The 24,296-nt window shown below is 59.2% G+C and overlaps 1 protein-coding gene and 1 long non-coding RNA gene across 2 annotated transcripts; both read right to left on the bottom strand.

Moving 5' to 3' along the window:
• Nucleotides 1-1,583: 1,583 nt before the first annotated feature.
• Nucleotides 1,584-5,762, bottom strand: LOC309584195. Its single transcript, XR_014227201.1, has 3 exons — nucleotides 5,701-5,762; nucleotides 1,828-1,916; nucleotides 1,584-1,716 (listed from the first exon to the last, which is right to left on the bottom strand). It is a non-coding gene; the product is annotated as an uncharacterized lncRNA (long non-coding RNA).
• A 3,236-nt stretch (nucleotides 5,763-8,998) lies between these two features.
• Nucleotides 8,999-24,077, bottom strand: SETD1A (SET domain containing 1A, histone lysine methyltransferase). Its single transcript, XM_082300135.1, has 20 exons — nucleotides 23,853-24,077; nucleotides 23,289-23,444; nucleotides 22,045-22,143; nucleotides 20,021-20,291; nucleotides 17,577-17,680; nucleotides 16,955-17,166; nucleotides 16,381-16,571; nucleotides 15,755-16,284; nucleotides 14,514-15,188; nucleotides 14,108-14,251; nucleotides 13,660-13,747; nucleotides 13,480-13,580; nucleotides 13,266-13,398; nucleotides 12,757-13,020; nucleotides 11,565-12,662; nucleotides 11,129-11,298; nucleotides 10,937-11,047; nucleotides 10,570-10,689; nucleotides 9,880-10,017; nucleotides 8,999-9,800 (listed from the first exon to the last, which is right to left on the bottom strand). Exons 2-20 carry the CDS (start codon nucleotides 23,424-23,426, stop codon nucleotides 9,627-9,629), a joined length of 4,761 nt encoding a protein of 1,586 aa, XP_082156261.1. The 5' UTR covers nucleotides 23,427-23,444; nucleotides 23,853-24,077; the 3' UTR covers nucleotides 8,999-9,626.
• Nucleotides 24,078-24,296: the final 219 nt, after the last annotated feature.

Raw genomic sequence — 24,296 nt, 5'->3', positions numbered from 1 at the left:
TGCCACCCCCCAGAGGCAGGAAAACTGCCTTGCAATCCGCTACAAAACCTGCCTGGAAAGCCCAGGATGCCCGGAGCCAGCAGCCGTTTCTCCTGGAGCTCCTGCTGACAGGCATTTGAAGCCTGCTGTGCCTCACAGCTGCTTTTCTGCCAAGGGCATTCCCATCTTTTCTTTTTTAGCCCAAAGAAAGGTTTGCAAAGCTGAGTTTTGTGAGAAGTGCTTCATATTTGGATTATTCTTAACTCGGAGTTTCCCTTGGCACCAAAATCAGGGGCTCACCTTTTGCTTGGAGCTTGGCTGAAGTCCTCAGCAATGCCAGGGAATGTGGCCGTTGGAGGCTTTGGGCAGATCTGGCTCATCTGCCTTTTTAGGCTTTGTTTCTTTCTCTCAGCCTTCCCACCAGATTGTGGCCTCCGAGGAATACGTAAAATCCCATTCCATTCCTATTCTTTCGGACAATTTTTTGTACCGTTCCTGTACAAAACGAGGCCCCCTGTTCGGATGCTTTTCCCCACCGTTCCCCGGCACTTTTATCTGCCAGTGCATTCCCTGCGTTGGTCGGGCTCTTCCCAGATCTCTGAGCTCCTTCACAAGGCAGGAGATCGATTTGGCCCAGGAACTAAACCCTCCCGAGGAATTGTCTGATGCCATCTCCACATTTGACACCTGATCCTTGTGCTCAAAGGATCCCTCTTTCTTCCCTTCAGCCAATTCCAAGGCTCGCTGCCCCCAGCTGCGATCAGGCCCCAGTCTGATCCCTGCAGTCTTCCCTGCCGGGATCCTGCTCAGGAATCCCTGGGCTACAAATGTAAGAATTCATTCTTCCCACCCCTGCCCAGTTCCAAAGGATTTGGTGTCTGCCTTACCCGGCTGGAGCCTGCTTCCAGCTCTGTTCTTGCTGCTTCTGCTGCTTTCCAGTTCCCAGGAATTCCACCGACGGAGCGACAGCGTTTTCCAGCTCCGCCAGGATTCCCTCTGCTGCGTTTGGGTGCTGGAAGGATATCAAAACCAGGCTCTCTGGGGCTTTACTATCAGGAAATTACATCCCCGGATTTGTTCATTTCCAAATATTATCTCTTCCCAACAAAGCACTGGGCATCCAAGGAATACAGAAAGTGATGGGCTGACCACTGCTTACTCCTCTGGAATGTCAGAGCTTGGAAAAAAAGGGCACTTGAGGCTTCTCCTGGTGCTGCCCGTGAGGTGCATTTTACTTGAGAGCCCCTTCCCGTGTCTTTCCCTGTATCCACCAAAAAATCCACCCCTTCATTCCCCAGCTGCTTGCTTCCTCCCTCTTTTCCTGTATCCAACAGAATTTTAACAGGTCAATAGTCCCCTCTGCAAGAGCACCTTTCATTCCAAACCTAAGAACAAACGAATCACTTCCCTTCCACCGTCCTTATTAGGATTCCACTGAGAGCAGTGGATGGAAAATGATCCTCTCCTGGTCCCTGCTGGATTCCCGGAGCAGGGATCCTTTCCCTCTTTCCCCCCACCACGGTGCCCTCCTCCCCCTCCCGCCCCACCCCACACCCTTTTCAGGCTTTGTTCCACAGCTTTTGCCTCCAGGCCTCAGATCCTTTCGTTCTCCACGAGCTCCCAGCAGCTCCACAGCCTTTCCTCTCCCATCCTGACCATTTCTCCGGGAATGGAGCTCCGCATTTCAATTGCCTTCTCTTTTCTCTGACAATTCCCACCAATCCAGAAGACCTAAAGCTGACACAAGGAACACTCGGTGCCCACAAATCCAAACCCAGACCCGGCCATCCCCAAACCAGCAACTCCAGGACAGTTTGCGTTCATTCCAACCTAACAATGAGGACTCACCCAATCCTTCAAAATTCCCAAGAAATATCCTGTTGCCTTCACAGCTCCCAGGGGATTCTGCTTCGTGCTCACACGGATTTGGGACTTCCCTGAAAAAACCCGTGCAGGGCACGCTGGAATCCCCGATCCCGTGAATCCGGGGGAGTGTTAAAAGCTCGGTCCAGCCTGGGCCCCCGGAAATTTTTGCGAAATATCCCCCAAGTCCTCAGGATAACAGAACTCTCTGGTACTGCATTTTTGGCGTTGTAAAGCCTGGAATTCCTTTATTCCTAGTGCTGGGCTCTGCATATGGCCGAGAAAATCCCGGCTTTGTGGTTTTCTGAACCCTAACCCTGGGCATAAACCTAACCCTAACCCTAGACTGAGGCAGAAATCGGGCATTGGGCTGTGGTGAGTTCCGAGCAGAATGACGAAGAGGGAGCAAGGATTTGGATGTGCTACGCTCAACTTGGCCTGCCTTTTGCATGGTGAGTAACCCTGGAGCTCCTGGCTTTGAGGTTTTGTGAACCCTAACCCGAGGCATAACCCTAACCCTAACCCAACCCTAACCCTAACCCTGACCCTGACCCTGACCCTGACCCTGACCCTAACCCTGACCCTAACCCTGACCCTAACCCTAACCATAGATTGAGCCATTAATCGGGCATCGGGCTGTGGTGAGTTCCGAGCAGAAAGAGGAAGAGGGAGCAAGGTTTTGATGTGCTGTGCTTAAGATGGCCTGTCTTTTGCATGGTTAGTGTCCCTGGGTCTCCTGGCTTTGTGGTTTTCTCAATGCTAAAGCTAGGCATGAACCTAACCCTAAACCTAACCCTAACCCAAAACCAACCCTAACACTAATCCTTACCCTTACACTAACCCAAACCGAGAATCCTAAACCTAACCCTTTCGCATGGTAAGTATCCCACAACCTCCTGTCTTTGCGGTTTTTTCAACCCTAACCCTAAGCGCAATCCTAGCCCTAAGCGTAACCCTAACCCCTAACCCTAACAACAACCCTAACCCTAACCCCTAACCCTAACCCCCTAACCCTAACCCTAACCTTCTAGTGCCCCATAGAACCCAATGGAACCCCACAGAGCCCCACAGAATTTTCTAGAGCCCCATAGAACCCCATAGAGCCCCACAGAATCTTCCAGAAGTCCATAGAACCCAATGGGGCCCCACAGAACACAATGGGACCCCACAGAACCTTCTAGAGCCCCACAGAGATCCACAGAACCTTCTGGAGCCCCATAGAACCGCACAGAGCCCCATAGGACTCCACAGAATCTTTTAAAACCCCACAGAACCTTCTAGAGCCCCACAGCACCCTATAGAACAGCATAGAACCCAACGGGACCCCACAGCGCCCCATAGAACCTCCTGGAGCCCGATAGAACCCAATGGGATCTCATAGAACCTTTTGGATTCCATAGAACCAAATCGAACCCCACAGAACCTTGTAGAGCCCCATGGAACCCAATGGGACCCCACAGAACTTTCTAGAACCTCACGGAGGTCCATAGAACCCCATAGAACCTTCTGGAGCCCCACAGAGACGCACAGAGCCCCATAGAACCACACAGAACCCAACGGGACCCCATAGAAACTTCTCGGGGCCCACAGGACGCCACAGAACTTTCTGGAACCCCGCAGCGCCCCACAGAACCTTCTGGAGCCCCATAGACCCCAATAGAACCTTCTAGAGCCCCGTAGAACCCCACAGAACCCTCTGGAGCCCCACAGCGCCCCATAGAGCCCCACAGCACCATCTGAAGCCCCATAGAGCCCCTTAGAACCCAATGGAACTCCGTAGAAGCTTCTGGAGCCTCACAGCGCCCCACAGCACCGCATAGAACCCCACAGTGCCCCATAGAACCTGGCAAAGCACCACAGAACCTCCTGGAGCCCCATAGAACCCAATGGAACCCCATAGAACCTTCTGGAGCCCCACAGAACCCAATGGAACCCCATAGAACCTTCTGGAGCCCCACAGACCTCCATAGAACCCAATGGGACCCCATTGATCCCCACAGAACCTTCTGGAGCCGCATAGAGCCCCTTAGAACCCAATGGAACTCCGTAGAAGCTTCTGGAGCCTCACAGCGCCCCACAGCGCCCCATAGAACCCCCACAGAACCCAATGGGACCCCATAGAACCTTCTGGAGCCCCACAGAGCCCCATAGAACCCCTTAGAACCTTCTAGAGCCTCATAGAACCCAATGGGACCCCACAGAACCTTCAGGAGCCCCACAGACCTGCATAGAACCTTCTAGAGTCCTACAGACCCCCATAGAACCCCACACAACCTTCTAGAGGCCCATAGGACCCAATGGGACTCCACAGAACTTTTTAGAACCCCACCAAGCTCCACAGAACCCCACAGAACCTTCTGGAGCCCCACAGTGCCCCATAGCAGCCCCATAGAGCCCCATAGAATATTCCAGAGCTCCACAGAACCCAATGGAGCCCCATAGAACCCAATGGGACCCCACGGAACCTTCTGGAGCCCCACAGAACCCAAAGGGATCCCACAGAACCTTCTGGAACCGCATAGAGCCCCACAGAAGCCAATGGGACCCCATAGAATCTTTTGGAGCCCCATAAAACCCCACAGAGCCCCCCAGACCCTTCTGGAGCCCCACAGCGCCTCACAGAACCTTCTGGAGCCCCACAGAGCCCAATGGGACCCCACAGAACCTTCTGGAACCCCGTAGAACCCCATAGAGCCCCCCCCCAGAACCTTCTAGAGCACCATAGGACCCCACAGAGCCCCGTAGACCCCTGTAGAACCCCACAGAACCTTCTGGATCCCTACAGCGCCGCATACCTCACCTGCACCTGCACCCCTACTCTGTGTTCCTACCCTGCACCTGTGCCCCTAACCTGTGCTCCTCATCTGCACCTCCACCCCTAACCTGCACTCCTTCCCTGTGCCTGCACCCCTGGCCCCTGCTCCTCACCTGTGCCTCCACCCCTAACCTGCACTCCTTCCCTGTGCCTGCACCCCTGGCCGCTGCTCCTCACCTGTGCCTGCACCCCTAACCTGCACTTGAGGCCTGCACTCCTACCCTGCACCCCTAACCCGTGCTCCTTGCCTGCATGTGCACCCCTGGCCTGCACCCCTGACCCATGCTCCTCACCTGCACCTGCACCCCTAACCTGTGCTCCTCACCTGTGCCTGCACCCCTGGCCTGCACCTGCACCCCTAACCTGTGCTCCTCACCTGCACCTGCACCCCTAGCATGCACCTGCACCCCTAACCTGTGCTCCTCACCTGCACCTGCACCCCTAGCATGCACCTGCACCCCTAACCTGTGCCCCTGGCCCGTACCTGCGCTGCTGCCCTGCAACCCTAACCCTGACCAGGATACTGGGCCATGACCTGTGCCTGGACCCTGACTGGATGCCTGGGTCCTGACCTGGACCCTATGCCTCAGAAACCCTCAGGGAAACCCACTTGGAAAACCCTAAATGTTCACCTGGCGGGTGCGTAGGGATTCCTAGAGGTAGGGGGTGGGGTTATGGGAGGGGTGGGGGTGTGGCATGAGGGGAGGGGCCTGACACCTGACACCTGGCGCTATCACCTGACACCTGTAACCTGACACCTGGCACTGTCACCTGACCTGACACCTGACACCTGGTGCTGTCACCTGATGCCCAGCACTGATCCCTACCTGTGTCACCTGGCCCCTGATACCTGGCACCTACTGCTGACCCCTGACCCCTACTGTGGTCATCTGGCCCCTGCTACCTGGCTTCTACTCCTGATGGTGGTGTGTGGCACCTAACGTGGCACTGGCCCCTGGCCCTGTGCCTCTGTGCTCCCTGCCCCTGTCCCTCTGCCCCCTCCACCCTATGTACTACTGTCCCACTTGGCCCCTGAACTTTACCTGCTGGTCTCTGGCCTGCGTGCGTTGTCCCTTGTGTGGCAGGCTCCTGGCGTGGTCCTGGCATTGTATTGGTATTGGGGCTATAGGGTTAGGGTCAGGGCTAGGGCTAGGGCTAGGGCTAGGGGGTTGGGTTAGGGTTGGGAGTTAGGGTTAGGTGGGGAGGGTTCTGGCATGGGCTCATCATTTGGGATTATTACCTCCAGCTGTGGGGAGGGTGCTGGCATGGGCTCAGCATTTGGGATTATTGCCTCCAGCTGTGGGGAGGGTGCTGGCATGGGCTCAGCATCCGGGGTGATTGCCTCTGGCTGTGGGGAGGGCTGCTGCCTGTGGCTGCTTTTGGGGAGAAAGGGCTGTTGTTTGGGGTCCTGATTAAGTTAGGTTTAGGGAACAGGGCTTGTGTCTCATACCCCTTGTGCTTGTTGTGTAGTGTGTGATTTTTAAGCCCTTTCTCTTTATTCGCTGGAGTCCCCCCGGGCTCTTGGCCTTTATTACGTTTTCCTGCTGCCTCCCCCTTGGGCTCTTGGCCTTTATTATATCCCCCTGAAATGTCCCCCTGGGCTCTCGGCCTTAACTGTGTCCCCCTGCAGTGTCCCTCCTTGGCTGCCACCCTCTGTGTGTTTTTCTAACCTTTTTTGTGTGGGTGTTGTCCTTCCATGGGGGCTGCGGTGTTCTCCTGGTGCTGGGGGTTCTGCCTGCTGCGGCTGGCTGGGCTAAAATGGTGGCCTGAGGGGTGCTGTGGGGTGGTGCATAAATGGCGGGAAGGGGGGGGCTTGCGGGGGGGGCGCCCTGAGGGGAGACGCAACGGCGGGAAGAGGGGCCGTGAGGCGACGGGGGCTGCCCTGAGGGGACCCGCGGGCGGCAGGGGGTGGAGGGTACCCTGAGGGGAGCCGCAATGGTGGGAAGGGGTGGAGGGTACCCTGAGGGGAGCCGCAATGGTGGGAAGGGGTGGAGGGTACCCTGAGGGGAGCCGCAATGGCGGGAAGGGGTGCCGTGAGGCGGCGGCAGGGGTCCGTGAGGCGGCACGGGGTGGGGGATGCCCTGAGGGTACCTGCAATGGCGGCTGGGGGAAGCGGGGGCGGCGGGGAGGTGCGGTGGGGCGGTGTGAGGAGGCGGAGCGGTGCGGGACCGGCGGGGGGACGGCGGCGGCTCACGGGGTCTGGCGGGTGGCTGTAGGCGGCGGCGGGTGCCGGACCGGTGGGCTCCGGGTGGCGGCAGGTGCAGGAGCGGCGCGGGACTGGTGCCGGGAGCAGGAAGCACCGTGAGGGGAGAGGGGCGGGGCTGGGGGCGGGGCTGGGGGCGGGGCTGGGGGCGGGGCTGGGGGCGGGGCTGGGGGCGGGGCTGGGGGCGGGGCTACATTTTATATAGAATTTTTTTTTTTTTTTTTTTTTTTTTACTCCCAGGGAGCATTAAAAGTTCTACCGCTGCTTTTTTTAAATTTAAGCTCTAAATAAAAATAAACTTTATTTCTAACATCATAAAAGTTAGAAATAAAGTTAAAGTTAGAGAGAGAGAGGAAAGTAAAGCTGAAAAGTTAGAGGGAAAGAGAAAAGCAAAGTTGAAAAGTTAGGAAAGTAAAGTTGAAGAGTCAAGTTAGAGGGAAAGAGAAAAGCAAAGCTAAAGAGTTAGAGAGAAAGAGGAAAGTTAAACAGAGAGAGAGAAAGAGAAAGTAAAGTCAGAGAGAAAGAGAAAAGTAGAGTTAGAGAGAAGAGGAAAGAGAAAAGTAGAGAAACACAGGAATAAAGACAAACAGAGGAACAAAGAAACAGAGTTAAAGAGAAAAATAGAGAAGGACAGAAACAGAGTAAAAGAGAAAAAGAGAGAAACAAAGCAATAAGGAGAAATAGAAAAACAAAGAAACGGAGTTCTAGAGAAGCAAAGAAATGGAGTCAAAGACAAACAAGGAAATAGTTAAAAGAGAAATAGGAAAATAAACCTAGAGAGAAACATAATTGGAGAGAGTGAGAAGAAGAGAAACTGAGAGACAGAGGTAGAAACAGTGAGAAAAACAGACACAGAAATAAAGATAGAGAAAAGTAAAGTAAAAGCAAGAAATTAAGTAAAGCAAAGCAAGAAATACAGTGAAAAAATGACTAAACCACCCCAAAGAAAAGGAGTTAGAGAAAGGAATACAGAAACAGAGTCAGGAACAGAAACGTTTACTCTGGGGTTTTGGAACTTGGTATTCTGGAACTGGGTGACTTTTGTATTTCGGAAATCAGTATTCTCGTGTTTTGAACCTGCGACTTATAAACCCGATTTTCTGACATTTTGGAATTTGGTTTTCTGTTGTTCTGGGCTTAGGCTGTTCAAGTACTTTGGAGCGTATGTCCAGTTCAGGTAAGAGCAGCACAGCAAGGGGCCGAGAAACAAAACACAAATATTTAAAAGTCTTCACTGCCTCGAGGGTGCCCAGGCTCGGGAGAGATGTTCCCACAGAATTTTGGCTTTATCCCAGTGAGATAAACTCCTGAAACGTCCATCCAACCTGGGCTTGGACAGACTGCGGTGGGTTCTGGGCGCCGAAAAACACAACCCCGAATAGCAGGAGTCCGAAGGTGCTCGGGATGGCATCTCACAACCCCGGCAAACCACGCAAGGTGAAGCCCAGTGGTTTGTCCGCCTCCGAGAGAAGGAAAAACCCAACGGCGAGGGCTGGCCTGGAACCGCCGGCTTCCAGACATCCACTGCTGCCAGGACAGGGTTTGAGGTTGGTTCGGGGGCTTTTGTAGGACTCCAAAAACTCCGTTCAACCCCCTAAATCCCTCAAGGCTCCTAAAGGGCCTCCAAAATCCTTCCCAAATCTCCCCGAGTCCCATAGGCCGACCCCAACACTACCGTAGGAACCCTAAAATGCTCAAAGCCCTCCAAGGATCCCCTGAACTCCTCCATGGAGCCCCCAAACTCTTCACCAGGGTGCCCCAAACCCCTCTCCTTTCCCAGACCCCCACCCCGAGCACCCTGACTCCTTCCCAGCCCCCCCACCAAACCCAACCCTTCAACCTCCCTCCCCCCCCCCCCCCAAAAATGAGGCTGAGGCAGTGCCAAAGCTCAGTGGCCACTTTATAAAAAGGGGGGGCCCGGGGGCCCCCCCGTATCAACATATGTACAGGGGGGGAGGGGCATGTACAGGAATTTACACCCCCCCGGGGGTATTTACAGAGCCGGGGGGAGGGGGGGCCCCGGGGGTGGGGATGGGGGGAGGGGCAGACCCCCCTCACATCCCGCCCCTCCCCTGAGCAGGGTCCCAGCCCCACCCCCCCGGACACGCCCCGAGTTTCTACAAGAAACAGCCAAAAAAAAGGGAGAAAAAGAACCTTTTTCAAGGGGGGGGGGGGGGGGGTGGTGACATCGCGGTGATGTCATCACGGGCACCGCGAGGTGCGGGAGGGGCGGCAATGTCACGGCCGTTGGGGGAGTTGGATGGCGATGACGTCACGGCCTAGGCGGTGATGGCCACCGCGGGGACGTCGGTGACGGCAGCGGTGTCAACGGCGGCCAAACGTCAACGGTGTCGTCACGTCGTCAATGGCAGCCCCCGGTGTCAACAGCCACGGCCGAAGGTCACCCGCGGTAGCCTGTCTGGCCACCCACAGCGTCCTCGTGTCAACGGCAATGGCCGCACATCGACCGTGGCGGCCGAATGTCAACTCCTGGCGTCCTTGTGTCAGTGGGGGCCTCTCAGGTCAACCCCGGTGGCCAAACATGAACTACGATGGCCAAATGTCAACCTTGATGGTCAAGAGTCAACCCTGGTGGCCAAAAGTCAACCCTGGTGGTCAAACGTCAAGTGTGGAAGTCAAACACCAACCACAGCAGCCCAGAGTCAACTGTGGACGTCCAAAGTCAACCTCGGTGACCAAAACCCGACCACGGCACCCGAACGCCCCTCCCCGGCACGGCCTGGACCCGGCACCCGGCCGACCCCGCTAGTTGAGGGTGCCGCGGCAGCTCTCGGTGCGGCACAAGCAGGGGATCTTGGTGTCCTCGATGGGGAACTTGTAGTCGTAGGTGATCTCCTCGTTGACGCCGATCGCCTGCTTCGAGTAGATGACAATCTTCTTCTGTGCCTCGATGGTGATGACCTTGGCGTAGCAGTTGGGCTGGGGGAAGGCATGAGAGGTCAGTGGGATTCCCCGGCGTCCCGTCCCCCGCCGGGTTTTGGGGACTGCCCGGGCTCACCGTGCAGCAGTGGTTGATGAACCGCGCCAGGTTGCCGCACTTGGTGGCGTCGATGATGGTGTCGTGGTCGACGCGGAACAGGTAACTGCTGCCGATGCCCTCCTGGGCATAGCGCTTCTCCCGCATGTCGGCCACCACCTGCGGGTCACCGTGGGGTCAGTGTGGCCAGAAAGCGACCCCAGGGTCCTTCTGCTGGGGGTGGGGGGCCCTCATGTCAACCGTGGTGGACAAAAGCCAACTTCGATGGTCGGAAGTCAACCACGGTGGCCAAAGGTCTACTGCGATGGCCAAAAATCAACTCTTGGAGGCCAAATGTCAACTGGGGAGGCCAAAAGTCAGCCACGGTGGCCAAAAGTCAAGTGTGGAAACCAAATGTCAACACAGGTGGCCGGACACCAACCGCAATGGCCAAAACTCAACCATGGTGGTCACCGTGAGGCACCCGAGGCTAGTAGAAGGTGACCATGGGCCACTCAAGGGCCACCAAGGATGGTGACCAGAGACCACGGGATGCTTGATGGGTCTGTGGTGCAAGGTGACCGTGGGGCTCACCAGAGGGGGCTGGGAGGTGACCCAATGGCAGCAACCAGGAGACGGGAGGTGCCCAAGGGATGCTCTGGGGTCCCCGTGGCAATTGTGGGGCTCCCGAGAGGGGTTTGGGGACACCGAGGGGAGTCTGGAGACACGGACCTGGCGGATGTTCTGCCCCACGTACTCGATGACCATCTCATCGGCTGCGATCGGCTCCATGGCGAACAGGCCCCACTCGTGGATCCGGCTGCGACCGAACCGGAGCCGCTTCTTCCGGAACTGGGGGGAGGACACGGGGACACCTCACTAGGGGTGGGGACAACCCAGGGAGGCACAGGAGGACGTGTCATTGGAGGAGGGGGGACAACGAGGATGTGACAACGGGGACACGGACAACACGAGTCTGCTGCGCGGGACACGGACACGGAAGCGGCAAAAGGAACGACGAGGACGCAGGAGACACTGGGGTGACACTGGGATGACCACAGGGACACTGAGCCACCCTGCACCCCCCAGCGTGTCCCACCTTGAGCTGGTTGAGCTTGAGCAGGTCGCTGTCCGGCAGTGCGGCCGAGCCGATGGCACTGAGCAGCCGCCGCTGCTCCGAGCGTCGCTCCGACAGCACCCGGTTGGGACCCTGTGGATGGAGGAGATGCTGCGGTGGGGACGGGGTGGCGAAAGCGGGGCGGGACCCCCCCGGCCGTGCCCGCGGGCTCACCTGGGTGTCCGGCGCGTCGGGGTCGGGGCGGGGCGCGGGGCAGGGCCGCAGGTACCGTGCCTTCTCACGCCGGCTGATGGGGTAGTAGCCCTCGCTGCGGGCACTACCCGTCCGGTGCTCCCGGCACTCCGGCCACCGGCGCCGGCGGCGAGGGCTGCTCGTCCTCGTCAGTGAGAGACAACGGTCAAGGGGACAACGGCCAGCAAGGGGACATGACGGGCCTCTCCCTGACGTCGCCGGTGTCCATTTCCACGATCCCGAGGAATCTACGTGGGAATCCCCAGCGCCCATCCCTGCATCGCTGACCCCAACCCACCTCGCCCCCCATGACCCCAGTGCCCGTTCCCGTGTCCCCAATGCCCATGCCCACGTCCCCAGCCCCAACCCACCCAACCCCCACGACCCCGCCGCCCGTCCCCGCGCCCCTCCAGGATATCGGTGTGGTGCACCCAGTGGGTGTCGTTGAGCCAGTGCGCGGCGCCGTCCTGCTGCAGCAGCCGCTCGTAGGTGAGGCGCAGGAACCGCGCGTCCTCAGCGTCCAGCCCCGCGCTCCAGATGTCGTACAGGATGGTCATCTGCTCGAACTCGCTGCGAGGCGCGAATGCAGCCGGCGGGGACGGCGGGGGGACCCCGCGGGGGCGCAGCCAGCGCCGGGCGCTGCCGGCATCATCATCATCGCTGCTGCTGTCGTCGTAGTCGTCGTCGTCGTCGTCGTCGTCATCCTCGCTGTCGCTCGAGGACGAGGGGGGGGGCGGCCGGTGGCGTTTGCGCCGTGGGGGCGGCGGCGGCGGCGGGGCCGGGGGTGTCCCCGCATCCCTCTCGGTGACGCCGGGCGGGGGCAGCTCGGCCACCACCTCCTCGGGGGCCTCCAGGACCTCGGCGGCCGCAGCCTCCAAGCATAGGGAGGGGCCGGCAGGCGGGGCCAGCGGCGTTTTGGGGGGCCCCGCCCGCGCCGGCATGGCGTAGTTGTGCTCCAGCAGCACGGGAGGGTCCCGGGGGGCCGCGGGGGGCGGGAGGACATCGTCGTCAGCGTCCTCGGAATCGTCGGCATCGTCGCCGTCGCTGCCGCCCCGTGTGAGGGCGATGGCCGCCAGCACCGCCAGGTCCCCCCCACTCTGGGCACAGCTCTGGGGGCCGCTTTGGGCTCCCCGGGCCAGTTCCAGCAGTGACGAGGCCCCCAAGTGCTCGGCGGGGGCACGGGGGGGGCGGCGGGGCGGGGGGCGGCGGGAGGGACCCCCAGGGACGCCCCCGAAGTCGTCCCCACCCCAGCTCTTGACCAGCGAGGCGTGGTCGGCCGGGAGGTTGCACACCGGCCTGGGGGGAGGCGGGGGCGGCCTGGGGGGGTCTCTGCGGCGGGGGGGGGGCGCGGGCGGCTTGGCGGGGGGGGCAGGCAGGGCGGGGAGGGCCGGGGAAGGGGCTGGGGGGCTCGGGGGGGGCGGCGGCGGGGCCGGGGGGGCCTCCTCGGTCTTGCGGCGTTTTTTGGGGGGGGGCAGCAGCGGGATGGGCGACGAGGAGCGCGCCGGCGGGGGGGGAGCTGTGGGGAGAGAGAGGGGATCAGTGCGAGGGTAACGCTGAAATCAGGGGATACCCCCCAAAATGAGGGGACGGGGGGGGGGCAGGGCACTTACTTGGCTTGGGTGAGGGCGGCCGGGGGGGCTCCGGGGGCTCCTCGGCCTCATCCTCGGAGGAAGAAGAGGAGGAAGAGGAGGAAGAAGAGGAGGAAGAAGAGGAAGATGAGGAGGAGGAGGACGGGGGGGCTGAGGAGGAGCTGCTGGAGGCACTGCCCCTGCCCCCCTCGTACGGCGAGAACTTGGAGGAGCCTTCGCTGGCGGCTTCGGCCTCGTCCCCTTCCTCCTCCTCTTCATCCTCCTCTTCTTCCTCCTCTTCCTCTTCTGTAGGGACACGAGGTGGCATCAGCAGCGTCATCCACCCTGGGCACCCCCCACCTCCACCCCGTGACCCCCACAGTCCTCCCATGTCCCTTCCCTTGTCCCCAAATCCCCCCCAACATCCCCCCATGTCCCCAGCCCCTCCCAAACGTCCCCAACATCCCCAACCCCCCAACATCCCCAACATCCCCAACCCCCCAACATCCCCAATCCCCCCCAACGTCCCCCCTGCCCCCAGCCCCCCTCACCCTGTCCCCGCCGGGGGGGTCCCCGTCTGTCCCCGTCCCTGCGGGAATGGGGCGGGGGCGGTTCCCCCTTCCCCCTCCTCCTCCTCCTCCTCTGTGCCGCTGCCTCAGCCTCGTTTTCTTCCTCCTCCTCCTCCTTTTGGGAAAGAAGGCACATGAGGGTCAGGGGAGGCCTGGGGGGGTCCCCGAGGTTTGGGGGGCACAGGGAGGGCCCCACCTTGGCCGAGGACGATTCCTCGGACGCCTCCTCGCCCTCGCTGTCCAGCCGGAAAAGCTTCCGGCGCTTCCCGGGGGCTTCGGTGCGGGGGGGCTCCTTGTCTGGGGGGGAATTTAGGGGTTTTGAGGGGTTTTGAGGAGTTTAAGGGGGACTTCAAGGAAGGTTTGGGGGGGGGCTCACCATCCTCATCCTCCTCGGGGGGAGTGGGGGGCCGGGGTCGCTTCTCCTCCCCCCCTTCGCCCAGCTCTGAGGGCTCTTTCCGCTTCACCTGGGAGGAAAAGGAAAAATGCAAGAAAACAGCAAAAAAGAGAGAAAAACAGGAAAAAAAGAGAAAAACAAAGCAAAGTAAAACAAAAAACAGGAGAAAAAAAGTGATAAAACCAAGGCTAAAAGGAATCCTAAAACCCCTAAAAACCCCCAACCTCACCAAAAACTGATACCCAGCACCCCAAATGCCTCCAAAAACAAGGACACCTTAAAAATCCCCTCTGCCAAGATCCCCCAAATTGGGGAACTCAAAAAAAAGGATACTTACGGAGCCCCAAAACGGGGTTTTCTTTAAAAAAAAAAACTCAAGAACTGCATGGATCTGCCCCAAAGACCCCAGGATCCCCCCCTGGAGCAGTACCTTGAAGGAGGGGAGCCGGAGGGCCCCCCTCAGCCCCGAGCCGCCGCCCCGGGCCCAGTCCACGAGGGAGAGGAGGGCAGGGGGAGGCTCCTTCGGCCTCGCCCGCTCTGGGGCCTCCTCCCGGCCCCGGCCCGACTGGAACGGCTGGAGGTGAAAAAACGGGGAGGGGTCAGCAGAGGGGGGAACTGGGGGGTGAAATAGGGGGATTTGAGGGGAAAACGGGGGAATTTGGGGGAATTTCAAAGGGGATTTGGGGTAGCTGTGGGGACTTGGGGGCATCGAGGGACTCAGGGGCGATTTGGTGGATCCAGGGGCAATTTGGCGGAATTTCAAAGGGGATTTGGGGTGGCTGGGGGGACTTGGGGGCGATTTGGCGGATCCAGGGTGGTTTCGGGGTCTGGCCCACCTTGACCTGCTCCTCCTTCCGCTCCCACCAGGCATCGAAAGCCCGAAAAGCCACGTTCTCCACCATTTTCTTATTCAGGTCCCGCTGCATCGTCGCCTTCATCTCCTGCACCAGCGCCGCCAGCACCCCCTCCACGGGACCCCCCCCGAGCCCCACGGACCCCAAAACCCCAGGCGGGGCCGTCCCGGGGGGCTCCGGAGGGGGTGGTGGCGGCGGCGGGGGTGGGGTGGGGTCGGTGCCGGGGGGTCTCTCCTCCACAAATTGGGGCGAAAACGCCGGGAAATGGGGTGGGGGGGGAGGGGTGAAGTGGGGTGGGTGGGGGGGGCCGTAGGGGGGCACCCCAAAAGCGGCCTTGGAGCTGCCCCCCCCCGCGGCCGAGGCCCGGAGCCGGCTCAGGAGCTGGGTCTGGAGCTGGAACGAGGCCGGGACCGCACCCCAGCGGGAGCCCCCCACCCCCAGGCGCCCCAAAAGGTCGTAAAGAGCCGGGGGGGACGCCCCGAAATCGGGGAGGGGGCGCGGTGGAGGGAGGGTGACGGCCATGAGGGGCTGAGGGGGAGGGGGAGGGAAGGATGGGGGAGGGGGGGGCTCAGGGAAGGGGGAGGGGGGCAGCGGGGGGGGGGCGCCGGGACCGTCGGCGTCGTCCGAGGAGATTTCCATGTCCTCCCCCGAGGACACCTGGAACGGGGGAAACGGACCCAAAATGGGGCTGGGGGCACCCCAGGAGGGGCCTGGGGGGTGCAGAGACCCCCTAAAGTCCAAAACCGCCCTGAGACCACCCCCAATCTGACACCACGGTACACAAATTGCCCCCGAACCCCAATCACCCCAAATCCCCCCCAGTCTGCCGAAAAAGCCCCCAAATCTGCCCCAAACTCCCCAAATCCCCTCCCAGACCCTCCAAACCTTCAATCCCACTACTCAAATCCGCCCAGACCTCCCAAAAAAACCCAAATCCTCCCCCCCCCCCAAACCTCTAAGCCTGGTTCCTGAATCCACCCCAATCCTCCTCAAGACCCCCCCAACGTCCCCCAAAAGACCCCAGATCCCTCCCGAGCCCCCTCCCACCCTCCCCAATTCTTCCTAAGCCCACCCAACTTGCCCCCAACCCCCCACATCTCCTCCCAGACTGTCCCAAAAAGACCCCAAATCCCCAACCGTGGTACCCAAATCCTCTCCAACCTCCTCCCAAGCACCCCCAAAAGCCCCCCAAACCCCGCTGCCCCCCTCCCCCCCCCACTCACCCTCTCCTGCCCGTTGGCCTGGGGGGAGCGGGGGGCTCCTTCCTCCGCCCCTGCCCCCCCCTCCTCCCGCTCCTCCTCCTCCTCCAGAGCCCCCCCAGGACCCCCGGGCCCCTCCTGGGGCTGCGCTTGGGGCTCCCCCCCATCCCCCACCGCGGGGGTCCCGTGGCCGCCATCGCCCGGGGGGGGGCTGGGGGGGGTCTGGGGGCGCGGGGGGAGCTTGGGGGGGGTCTCGGCTCCCCCCTCTTCCTCCTCCTCGGGGGGGGGCAGGAAGAAGTGGGCGCGCTGCTCCTTGAGCAGGGCCTCGATGCGCGAGTCCAGGCTGCTGTGCTGCGCGAAGGGGACGCTCTCGGGGGTCCCCTCAGGGGCCGGGGAGCCCCCCCGGGGCACCGGGGACCCCCCCCGGGGCGGGGCGGGGCCGGGGGATCCCCCCCGGGGCGGGGCAGGGGGGAGGGAGGAGGAGGAGGAGGGAGGGGAGAAGAAGGGGGAAGGGGGAGGGGAGGAGGATTTGGGGAGGGGGTCGTCGTCGCGGGGGGGGCGGGGGCGACGGCGGGAGGGGGGGGCGGGAGTGGGGGTGGGGGAGGGGGTGGATGAGGAGGAGGAAGGGGGAGGGAGGGGCGGAAAGCGGCCAGGGGTCTCGAAGGGGAAGGGGAGGAAGGAGGAGCCCCCCGAAGGGGGAGGGGGTGGGGGCGGCGGGGGGGGAGGGGGTGGGGGGGGAGGGGGGCGGCGGGAGGAGGGGGGGAAGCCCCCCCCGGACCCTCCCCCACCCCCATCAGGGGGGCGGCGGGGGGAGGGGAAGGGCTCGGCAGAGAAGGGGAGCCTGGAAGGGAAAAGGGGGTGAGGAGAGTCACCCCCAAAAATGGGGCGAAACCCCCCAGAAATGGAGTTCTGCTCCTTCCCCGCCGCCATTATCCACACCCATCACCCCCCGAAATTTGGAATCGCTCCTCCTCCACTAAAACTCCATTTCCCCCCCCATCACATTCCCACCCCAAATTTGGGATCCCAAGAACTCACCGTCCCTCCCCATAAAAATCCGCCGTCGCCCCAAATTCCAGATTTTCCCCCACTAAAATTCCCTCCCCTCCCCGCCCGCCCCAAGTATTTCCCACCCCAAACTGACAATCCCAACATCTTCTCTCCCCCAAAAATTTGCTTCCACCCCCCCCCCAAAAAACCCTGCTCCCCCCATCCCCCGCTCACCTGCCCCCGTAGGGCGAGGGGGTCCCGTCGGAGAAGGGCCCGAAGGGGGGTCCCGGCGGAGCGGGGGGAGGGGCGAAGGGGCCGAACCCCCCCGCCCCCGCTGCTCCCCCATCCTGGGGGGTCCCGTTCCCGGGGGGAGCTCCCGGGGGGGGGGGAGGGGCGAAGCCGTCGGCCGAGGGGCGGCGCCGGAGGGGCTCGGCCGGGGGGGGTGGCTGGGGGGCGGAAACGGGGGGGGGGGTTAGGGGGTGTCCGGACAGCCCCGAACCCCCCTGGATGCTTCAAAAGCCCACAGGAACCCCCCCCTAAACCCCACAGGACACCCCAAAACCACCCCAAAATCCCCACAGGACAACCCCAACACCTAAATCCCCCCCTCTCCCAAAGGACCCCAAATCCCCTCCCCCAGTCCACCCCAAACACCCCAAATCCCCTCCCAGAGCCCCCAAATCCCCCCCAAACCCCCTTCCAACCCTCCAAAATCCTCCCTGGACCCCCGCCAGACCATCAGCCCTGGTACCCAAACCCTTCCAAATCACCCTGCCCCCCCAAAACCACCCCAAAGCCCCCGCCAGGACCCCCCAAGAAACCCCCAGGCCTCCCAAAGCCCAAGCCCCCTCCTCACCGTGTCCCCCCGGTCCCCCGAGGCTTTGCCCCCCCCCGTGGGCACGGTCTGGGGGGTGTAGGAGCCGTTCACGATCAGCTCGTACAGCTTCATCCTCTGCTGCCCTAAAACACCCCAAGCGCACGGCCGTGACCCCACAACTCCCACTCTGACCCCAAAAACTGCGCCGTGACCCCAAAAACTGCGGTCTGACCCCAAAAACTGCTCTTCTGGGCATTTCCACCCCAAAATTGGGGTTCAAAGAGATTCAACTCCGAAGCTCTCCAGCGGCGAATCCTAAACCCCACTCGAGATCCCAAATGCGGCGGTGGGCCCTAAAACTGCCCTAGAACACCCTAAATCATCCCAAAATCATCCAAAACCCTCCCCAAACTTATCCTAAATCCTCTAAAACCCCCCCAAACTTACCCTAAATCCTCTAAACCCCCCCCAAATCATCCCCAAATCATCCAAAACCCACCCCAAACTTATCCTAAATCCTCTAAGACCCCCCCTAAATCATCCCAAAATCATCCAAAACCCATCCCAAACTTATCCTAAATCCTCTAAACCCCCCCCAAATCATCCCAGAATCATCCAAAACCCTCCCCAAACTTACCCTAAATCCTCTAAACCCCCCCCAAATCATCCCCAAATCATCCAACAACCCACCCCAAACTTATCCTAAATCCTCTAAAACCCCCCCAAATCATCCCAGAATCATCCAAAACCCACCCCAAACTTATCCTAAATCCTCTAAAACCCCCCCAAATCATCCCAGAATCATCCAAAACCCACCCCAAACTCACCCTAAACCCTCTAAAACAACCCCTAAATCATCCCAGAATCATCCAAAACCCTCCCCAAACTTATCCTAAATCCTCTAAAACAACCCCGTAAATCACCCCCAAATCATCCAAAACCCTCCCCAAACTTACCCTAAACCCTCTAAAACCCCCCCTAAATCATCCCCAAATCATCCAAAAACCCACCCCAAACTTACCCTAAACCCTCTAAAACCCCCCCAAATCATCCCCAAATCATCCAAAACCCACCCCAAACTCACCCTAAATCCTCTAAAACAAGCCCTAAATCATCCCAGAATCATCCAAAAACCCACCCCAAACTTACCCTAAACCCTTTAAAACTAAATCATCCCAAAATCATCCAAAACCCACCCCAAACTCACCCTAAACCCTCTAAAACCCCCCCTAAATCATCCCCAAATCATCCAAAACCCACCCCAAACTTCTCCTAAATCCTCTAAACCCCCCCCAAATCATCCCCAAATCATCCAAAACCCTCCCCAAACTTACCCTAAATCCTCTAAAACCCCCCCTAAATCATCCCAAAATCATCCAAAACCCACCCCAAACTTACCCTAAATCCTCTAAACCCCCCCCAAATCATCCCAGAATCATCCAAAACCCACCCCAAACTTATTCTAAATCCTCTAAAACCCCCCCTAAATCATCCCCAAATCATCCAAAACCCCCCCCAAACTTATCCTAAATCCTCTAAAACCCCCCCTAAATCATCCCAAAATCATCCAAAACCCACCCCAAACTTCTCCTAAATCCTCTAAAACAACCCCTAAATCATCCCAAAATCATCCAAAACCCACCCCAAACTCACCCTAAACCCTCTAAAACCCCTAAATCATCCCAGAATCATCCAAAACCCACCCCAAACTCACCCTAAACCCTCTAAAACAACCCCTAAATCATCCCAGAATCATCCAAAACCCACCCCAAACTTATTCTAAATCCTCTAAAACCCCCCCTAAATCATCCCCAAATCATCCAAAACCCACCCCAAACTCACCCTAAACCCTCTAAAACAACCCCTAAATCATCCCAGAATCATCCAAAACCCTCCCCAAACTTACCCTAAATCCTCTAAACCCCCCCCAAATCATCCCAGAATCATCCAAAACCCACCCCAAACTTATTCTAAATCCTCTAAAACCCCCCCTAAATCATCCCAAAATCATCCAAAACCCACCCCAAACTTACTCTAAATCCTCTAAAACTAAATCATCCCAAAATCATCCAAAACCCACCCCAAACTCACCCTAAACCCTCTAAAACCCCCCCTAAATCATCCCCAAATCATCCAAAACCCACCCCAAACTTATTCTAAATCCTCTAAAACCCCCCCTAAATCATCCCCAAATCATCCAAAACCCACCCCAAACTTACTCTAAATCCTCTAAAACTAAATCATCCCAAAATCATCCAAAACCCACCCCAAACTTACCCTAAATCCTCTAAAACTAAATCATCCCAAAATCATCCAAAAACCCACCCCAAACTCACCCTAAACCCTCTAAAACCGCCCCCAAATCACCCATCGTTCTCTCCAAATCCTCTACAACCGCCTCTAACACCCTACAAACACTCGGAATCCCCTACAAACAGCCACAAACAACCCCCAAATCCCCCCCAAATCCCCCAGGCGCTCACCCCTGACGTCCAGCTGGGCGTGGATGGCCGTGCCCATGACGGTGGCGTTGTGCAGGTGCCGCACGGTGTCGCGGGCGCCGCGGGAGGTGCCGAAGGTGACGCGGGCCAGCCCCAGGTGCTTGCGGGTTTTGGGGTGCAGCAGCACCTCCACCTCCTCCACCTCCCCGAACTTGCGGCACATCTCCCGCAGGAAGCCCTCGCGGATGTTGTCGTTGAGGCGGGCGAACGTCACCTCCTTCAGCGGCACCTGGCCCACGTAGAACTCGTCCAGCTGGCCCCGAACAGAACCCTCCGTGAGCCGTGGGCGTCCCGGTGGAACCCCAGTGGGATCCCGGTGGAACCCCAGTGGGATCCCGGTGAAATCCCAACGGGATCCCCGTGAAAATCTCAATGGGATCCCCGTAAAAATCTCAATGGGATCCCCATAAAAATCTCAACGGGATCCCATCGAAATCCCAACGGGATCCCATTGAAATCCCAACGGGATCCCAGTGAAATCCCAGTGAAATCCCAGTGAATTCCCGGTGAAACCCCAACGGGATCCCATCGAAACCCCAACGAGATCCCATCGAAACCCCAACGGGATCCCGGTGAAATCCCAACGAGATCCCAGTGAAATCCCAGCGGGATCCCATCGAAAGCCCAACGGGATCCCAGTGAAAATCTCAACGGGATCCCATTGAAATCCCAACGGGATCCCGGTGAAATCCCAACGGGATCCCAGTGAAATCCCAGTGAAATCCCAGTGAATTCCCGGTGAAATCCCAACGGGATCCCAGTGAAATCCCAGTGAAATCCCAGTGAATTCCCGGTGAAAATCTCAACGGGATCCCATCGAAATCCCAACGGGATCCCATCGAAATCCCAATGGGATCCCGGTGAAATCCCAACGGGATCCCGGTGAAAATCTCAACGGGATCCCATCAAAATCCCAACGGGATCCCATCGAAACCCCAACGGGATCCCGGTGAAATCCCAATGGGATCCCGGTGAAATCCCAACGGGATCCCATCGAAATCCCAATGGGATCCCATCGAAACCCCAACGAGATCCCGGTGAAAATCTCAACGGGATCCCATTGAAATCCCAACGAGATCCCAGTGAAATCCCAACGAGATCCCAGTGAAATCCCAACGAGATCCCAGTGAAATCCCAGCGGGATCCCATCGAAAGCCCAATGGGATCCCATCGAAAGCCCAACGGGATCCTGGTGAAACCCCAACGGGATCCCATCGAAATCCCAATGGGATCCTGGTGAAACCCCAACGGGATCCCATCGAAACCCCAACGAAATCCCGGTGAAAATCTCAACGGGATCCCATTGAAATCCCAACGGAATCCCATCGAAATCCCAATGGGATCCCGGTGAAATCCCAACGGGATCCCATCGAAACCCCAACGGAATCCCATCGAAATCCCAATGGGATCCCGGTGAAATCCCAAAAGCGGCGGCACCGAAGTGCCGCGGAAACCCCGAACTAGCCAGAGACGCCTCGCTGAAAGCCCCGCGAAACCCCAACGAAATCCCAACGAAGCGCCGAGTTAGTCACGGAAACCCCACTGAAACCACCTCGAAACCCCACTGAAATCCCCTGAAACCCCACGGAAACCCCACTGAAACCCCACTGAAATCCCCAATCCAGCCCTGGATCCCAAATCCATTCCCAAATGCCAAATCCGATCCTACGCCTCCTCCAGCGGGATTTGGCCAACACGGAACTCATCCGGCTGCGATCCCAAAAAAACCCCGACCCCATCGTTTACGTCCCGCCGAAACCCCAAACGCAGCCCCGCATCGATTCCTGAAATCCCAAATCTGCCCCTGAAATCCCAAATCCACCCCTGAAATCCCAAACGTATTCTTGAAACCATCACCCAACCCCAAATCCACCCGTGGCCCTCCAAAACCCAACCCGGAATTCCCAAATCCATCCCAAACCCCAAACCTCCCCCAAAACCCACTCGTAAACTCCCAAACCCCATCCCAAACATCAAAGCCCGACCCCAAACCCCAAATCTCTCACCTTGAACTTGGGCACGGGCAGGGACAGGTCCCGGTGCTTGGCCCAGATCCTTCGGGGCCGCGGGTCCTGCACAGGCCCGGCCGGGGGGAACCCCGAGTCCTGCACCCCAAAAACAGAGGCAGAGACCCCAAAAACAGAGTCAGACACCCCAAAAACACAGAGACCCCAAAAACACAGTCAGACACCCCAAAAACAGAGTCAGAGACCCCAAAAACAGAGTCAGAGACCCCAAAACAGAGTCAGAGACCCCAAAACCAGTCAGTCACCCCAAAAACAGAGTCAGAGACCCCAAAAACAAAGTCAGAGACCCCCCAAAACAGAGTCAGAAACCCCAAAACCAGTCAGTCACCCCAAAAACAGAGTCAGACACCCCAAAAACAGAGTCAGACACCCCCAAAACAGAGTCAGAGATCCCAAAAACAGAGTCAGAAACCCCAAAATGCTCCCCAAAATCCCGAGCGGGACAGGAGAGGGGTGGGAAACCCCGAAACAACCCCGGAAATGGCTTAAAATCCCCCAAAACCACCCCAAAATACAGGGTGACAACTGGACAACCCCAAAGATCACAAAACTTCTCCAAATACCCCAAAATCAGCCCCAAACCCCACACGCTCTCCCTGGGGTGGTTTTGGGGTGGTTTTTGGGGCGGTTTTGGGGTGGTTTTTGGGGCGGTTTTGGGGCGGTTTTGGGGTGGTTTAGGGGCGGTTTTGGGGGTATTCTTGGCACAATTTTGGGGTGGTTTTGGGGGTATTCTTGGCACAATTTTGGGGTGGTTTTGGGAGTATTCTTGGGGCGGTTTTGCGGTGGTTCCAGGCTGCTTCTGGAGTGTGTTTTGGGGGGATCTCCGGGGGTGATTTTTGGGGGGTTCTGCAGCTGTTTTTGGGGTTTTATTTGGGGTGTGTCTGAGAGCACGTCTAGGGACCTTTTAGGGTATTTGTGGGGTCATTTCGGGGCGGTTTGGGGCTGTCTTTGGGATGCTTTTAAGATGATTTCAGGCCTTGGGACCACCAAGATACCGAGACAGTTTGGGGTGAACTTTTGGGGCGGTTTTGGGGTGGTTTTGGGGTGAACTTTTGGGGCGGTTTTGGGGTGGTTTTGGGGCAGTTTTGGGGTGAACTTTTGGGGTGGGTTTGGGGGTATTCTTGGGGCGGTTTTGGGGTTGTTTTGGGGCGGTTTTGGGGGTATTCTTGGGCGGTTTTGGGGCAGTTTTGGGGCGGTTTTGGGGCGGTTTTGGGGTCACTCACAGGGATGCTGAAGTGGACGCCATCGTATCTGTACAGCTTCTGCCCCCCCCGGCGCAGGGCGGGGTCCAGCACCAGTTTGTAGCTGCGCCAGGGGACACTGGGGGTCCTGGGGGCGTCACCCCCCGGCTCGGGCTCCATCCCCCCGACTCATTGACCCTGTGGGGGAGGGAGCCACGCGGTGACCCCCCAGAACCCCCCCGGGCCACCCCCAAACCCACCCCCAAGCCCTCCCTTCCAAGTCGCCCCCAAAACCCCTCAAATCCCCCCCAAACTCCTGCTCAGAGACCCCCGAATTCCCCCTCAAATCCCCCGAACACCTCCTCAAATCCCCCCCGGATTCCCCCTCAAAGCCCCCCCAGATCCCCTTCAAAAAACCCCCCCCAACCCCTCAGCCCCTCCCGCCCCCCCAATTCCCCTCAGACCCCCCCCAAAATCCCCCCAATTCCCCTCAGACCCCCCCAGATCCCCCCCCCTATTTCCCCTCAATCGCCCCCTCCTCCCCCCCTCATCTCCCGCTCAGGACCCCCCCAATTCCCCCTCACGCCTCCCCCGCCCCCCTCTCACCTCCCGCTCCCGCTGCCGCCCCCTCCGCTGGCCGGGAGAGCCGCAGGGGGGGGTTTCCGCTCACCGAGGAGGCCCCGGCGGGGGTTTCTGGGCGAGCTTTTAGAGGTTTGGGGGATTTTGGGGGGATTTTTGGGGGGTTTTGGGGGTCCCGGAGCCGCCGCCGGTCGGGGCTGGGGGGGAGGGGGCGGAGCCAACGCCGGAAGTCGCGTCCGCGAGGCTCTCGCGAGAGCGCAACGGCCGCGCCGCACTTTCCACACGCGCTCCCCCCTTCGCTCCCCCCGGCGAAAAACGCCCGAAACGGCCCCAAAACGCCAAAAAACCCCCACGAGACGAACAAATCGGGATGAAACGTTTCAAAAGAAGGGCGGAGGGGAGAAGAGCGGCGCGCGAGCAGTGGCGAATCTGCTGCCTTTGCCGACCGCCCGCAGATTCGCCACGTCGCCT

This window comes from Coloeus monedula (assembly GCF_965178545.1).
Source record: "Coloeus monedula genome assembly, chromosome: 37".
Lineage (NCBI taxonomy): Eukaryota > Metazoa > Chordata > Aves > Passeriformes > Corvidae > Coloeus > Coloeus monedula.
This window is presented reverse-complemented; position numbering and strand designations above follow the sequence as displayed.

What these genes read in the sequence shown, in the direction of transcription:
- SETD1A (XM_082300135.1), bottom strand. Translation starts at nt 23,426, where the DNA reads ATGGAGCCCGAGCCGGGGGGTGACGCCCCCAGGACCCCCAGTGTCCCC. An exon ending in CCGACGCGCCGGACACCCAG is followed by an intron (nt 11,048 to 11,128) that starts GTGAGCCCGCGG and finishes CTCCATCCACAG; the next exon opens with GGTCCCAACCGGGTGCTGTC. An exon ending in TCATCAACCACTGCTGCACG is followed by an intron (nt 9,801 to 9,879) that starts GTGAGCCCGGGC and finishes GCCTTCCCCCAG; the next exon opens with CCCAACTGCTACGCCAAGGT.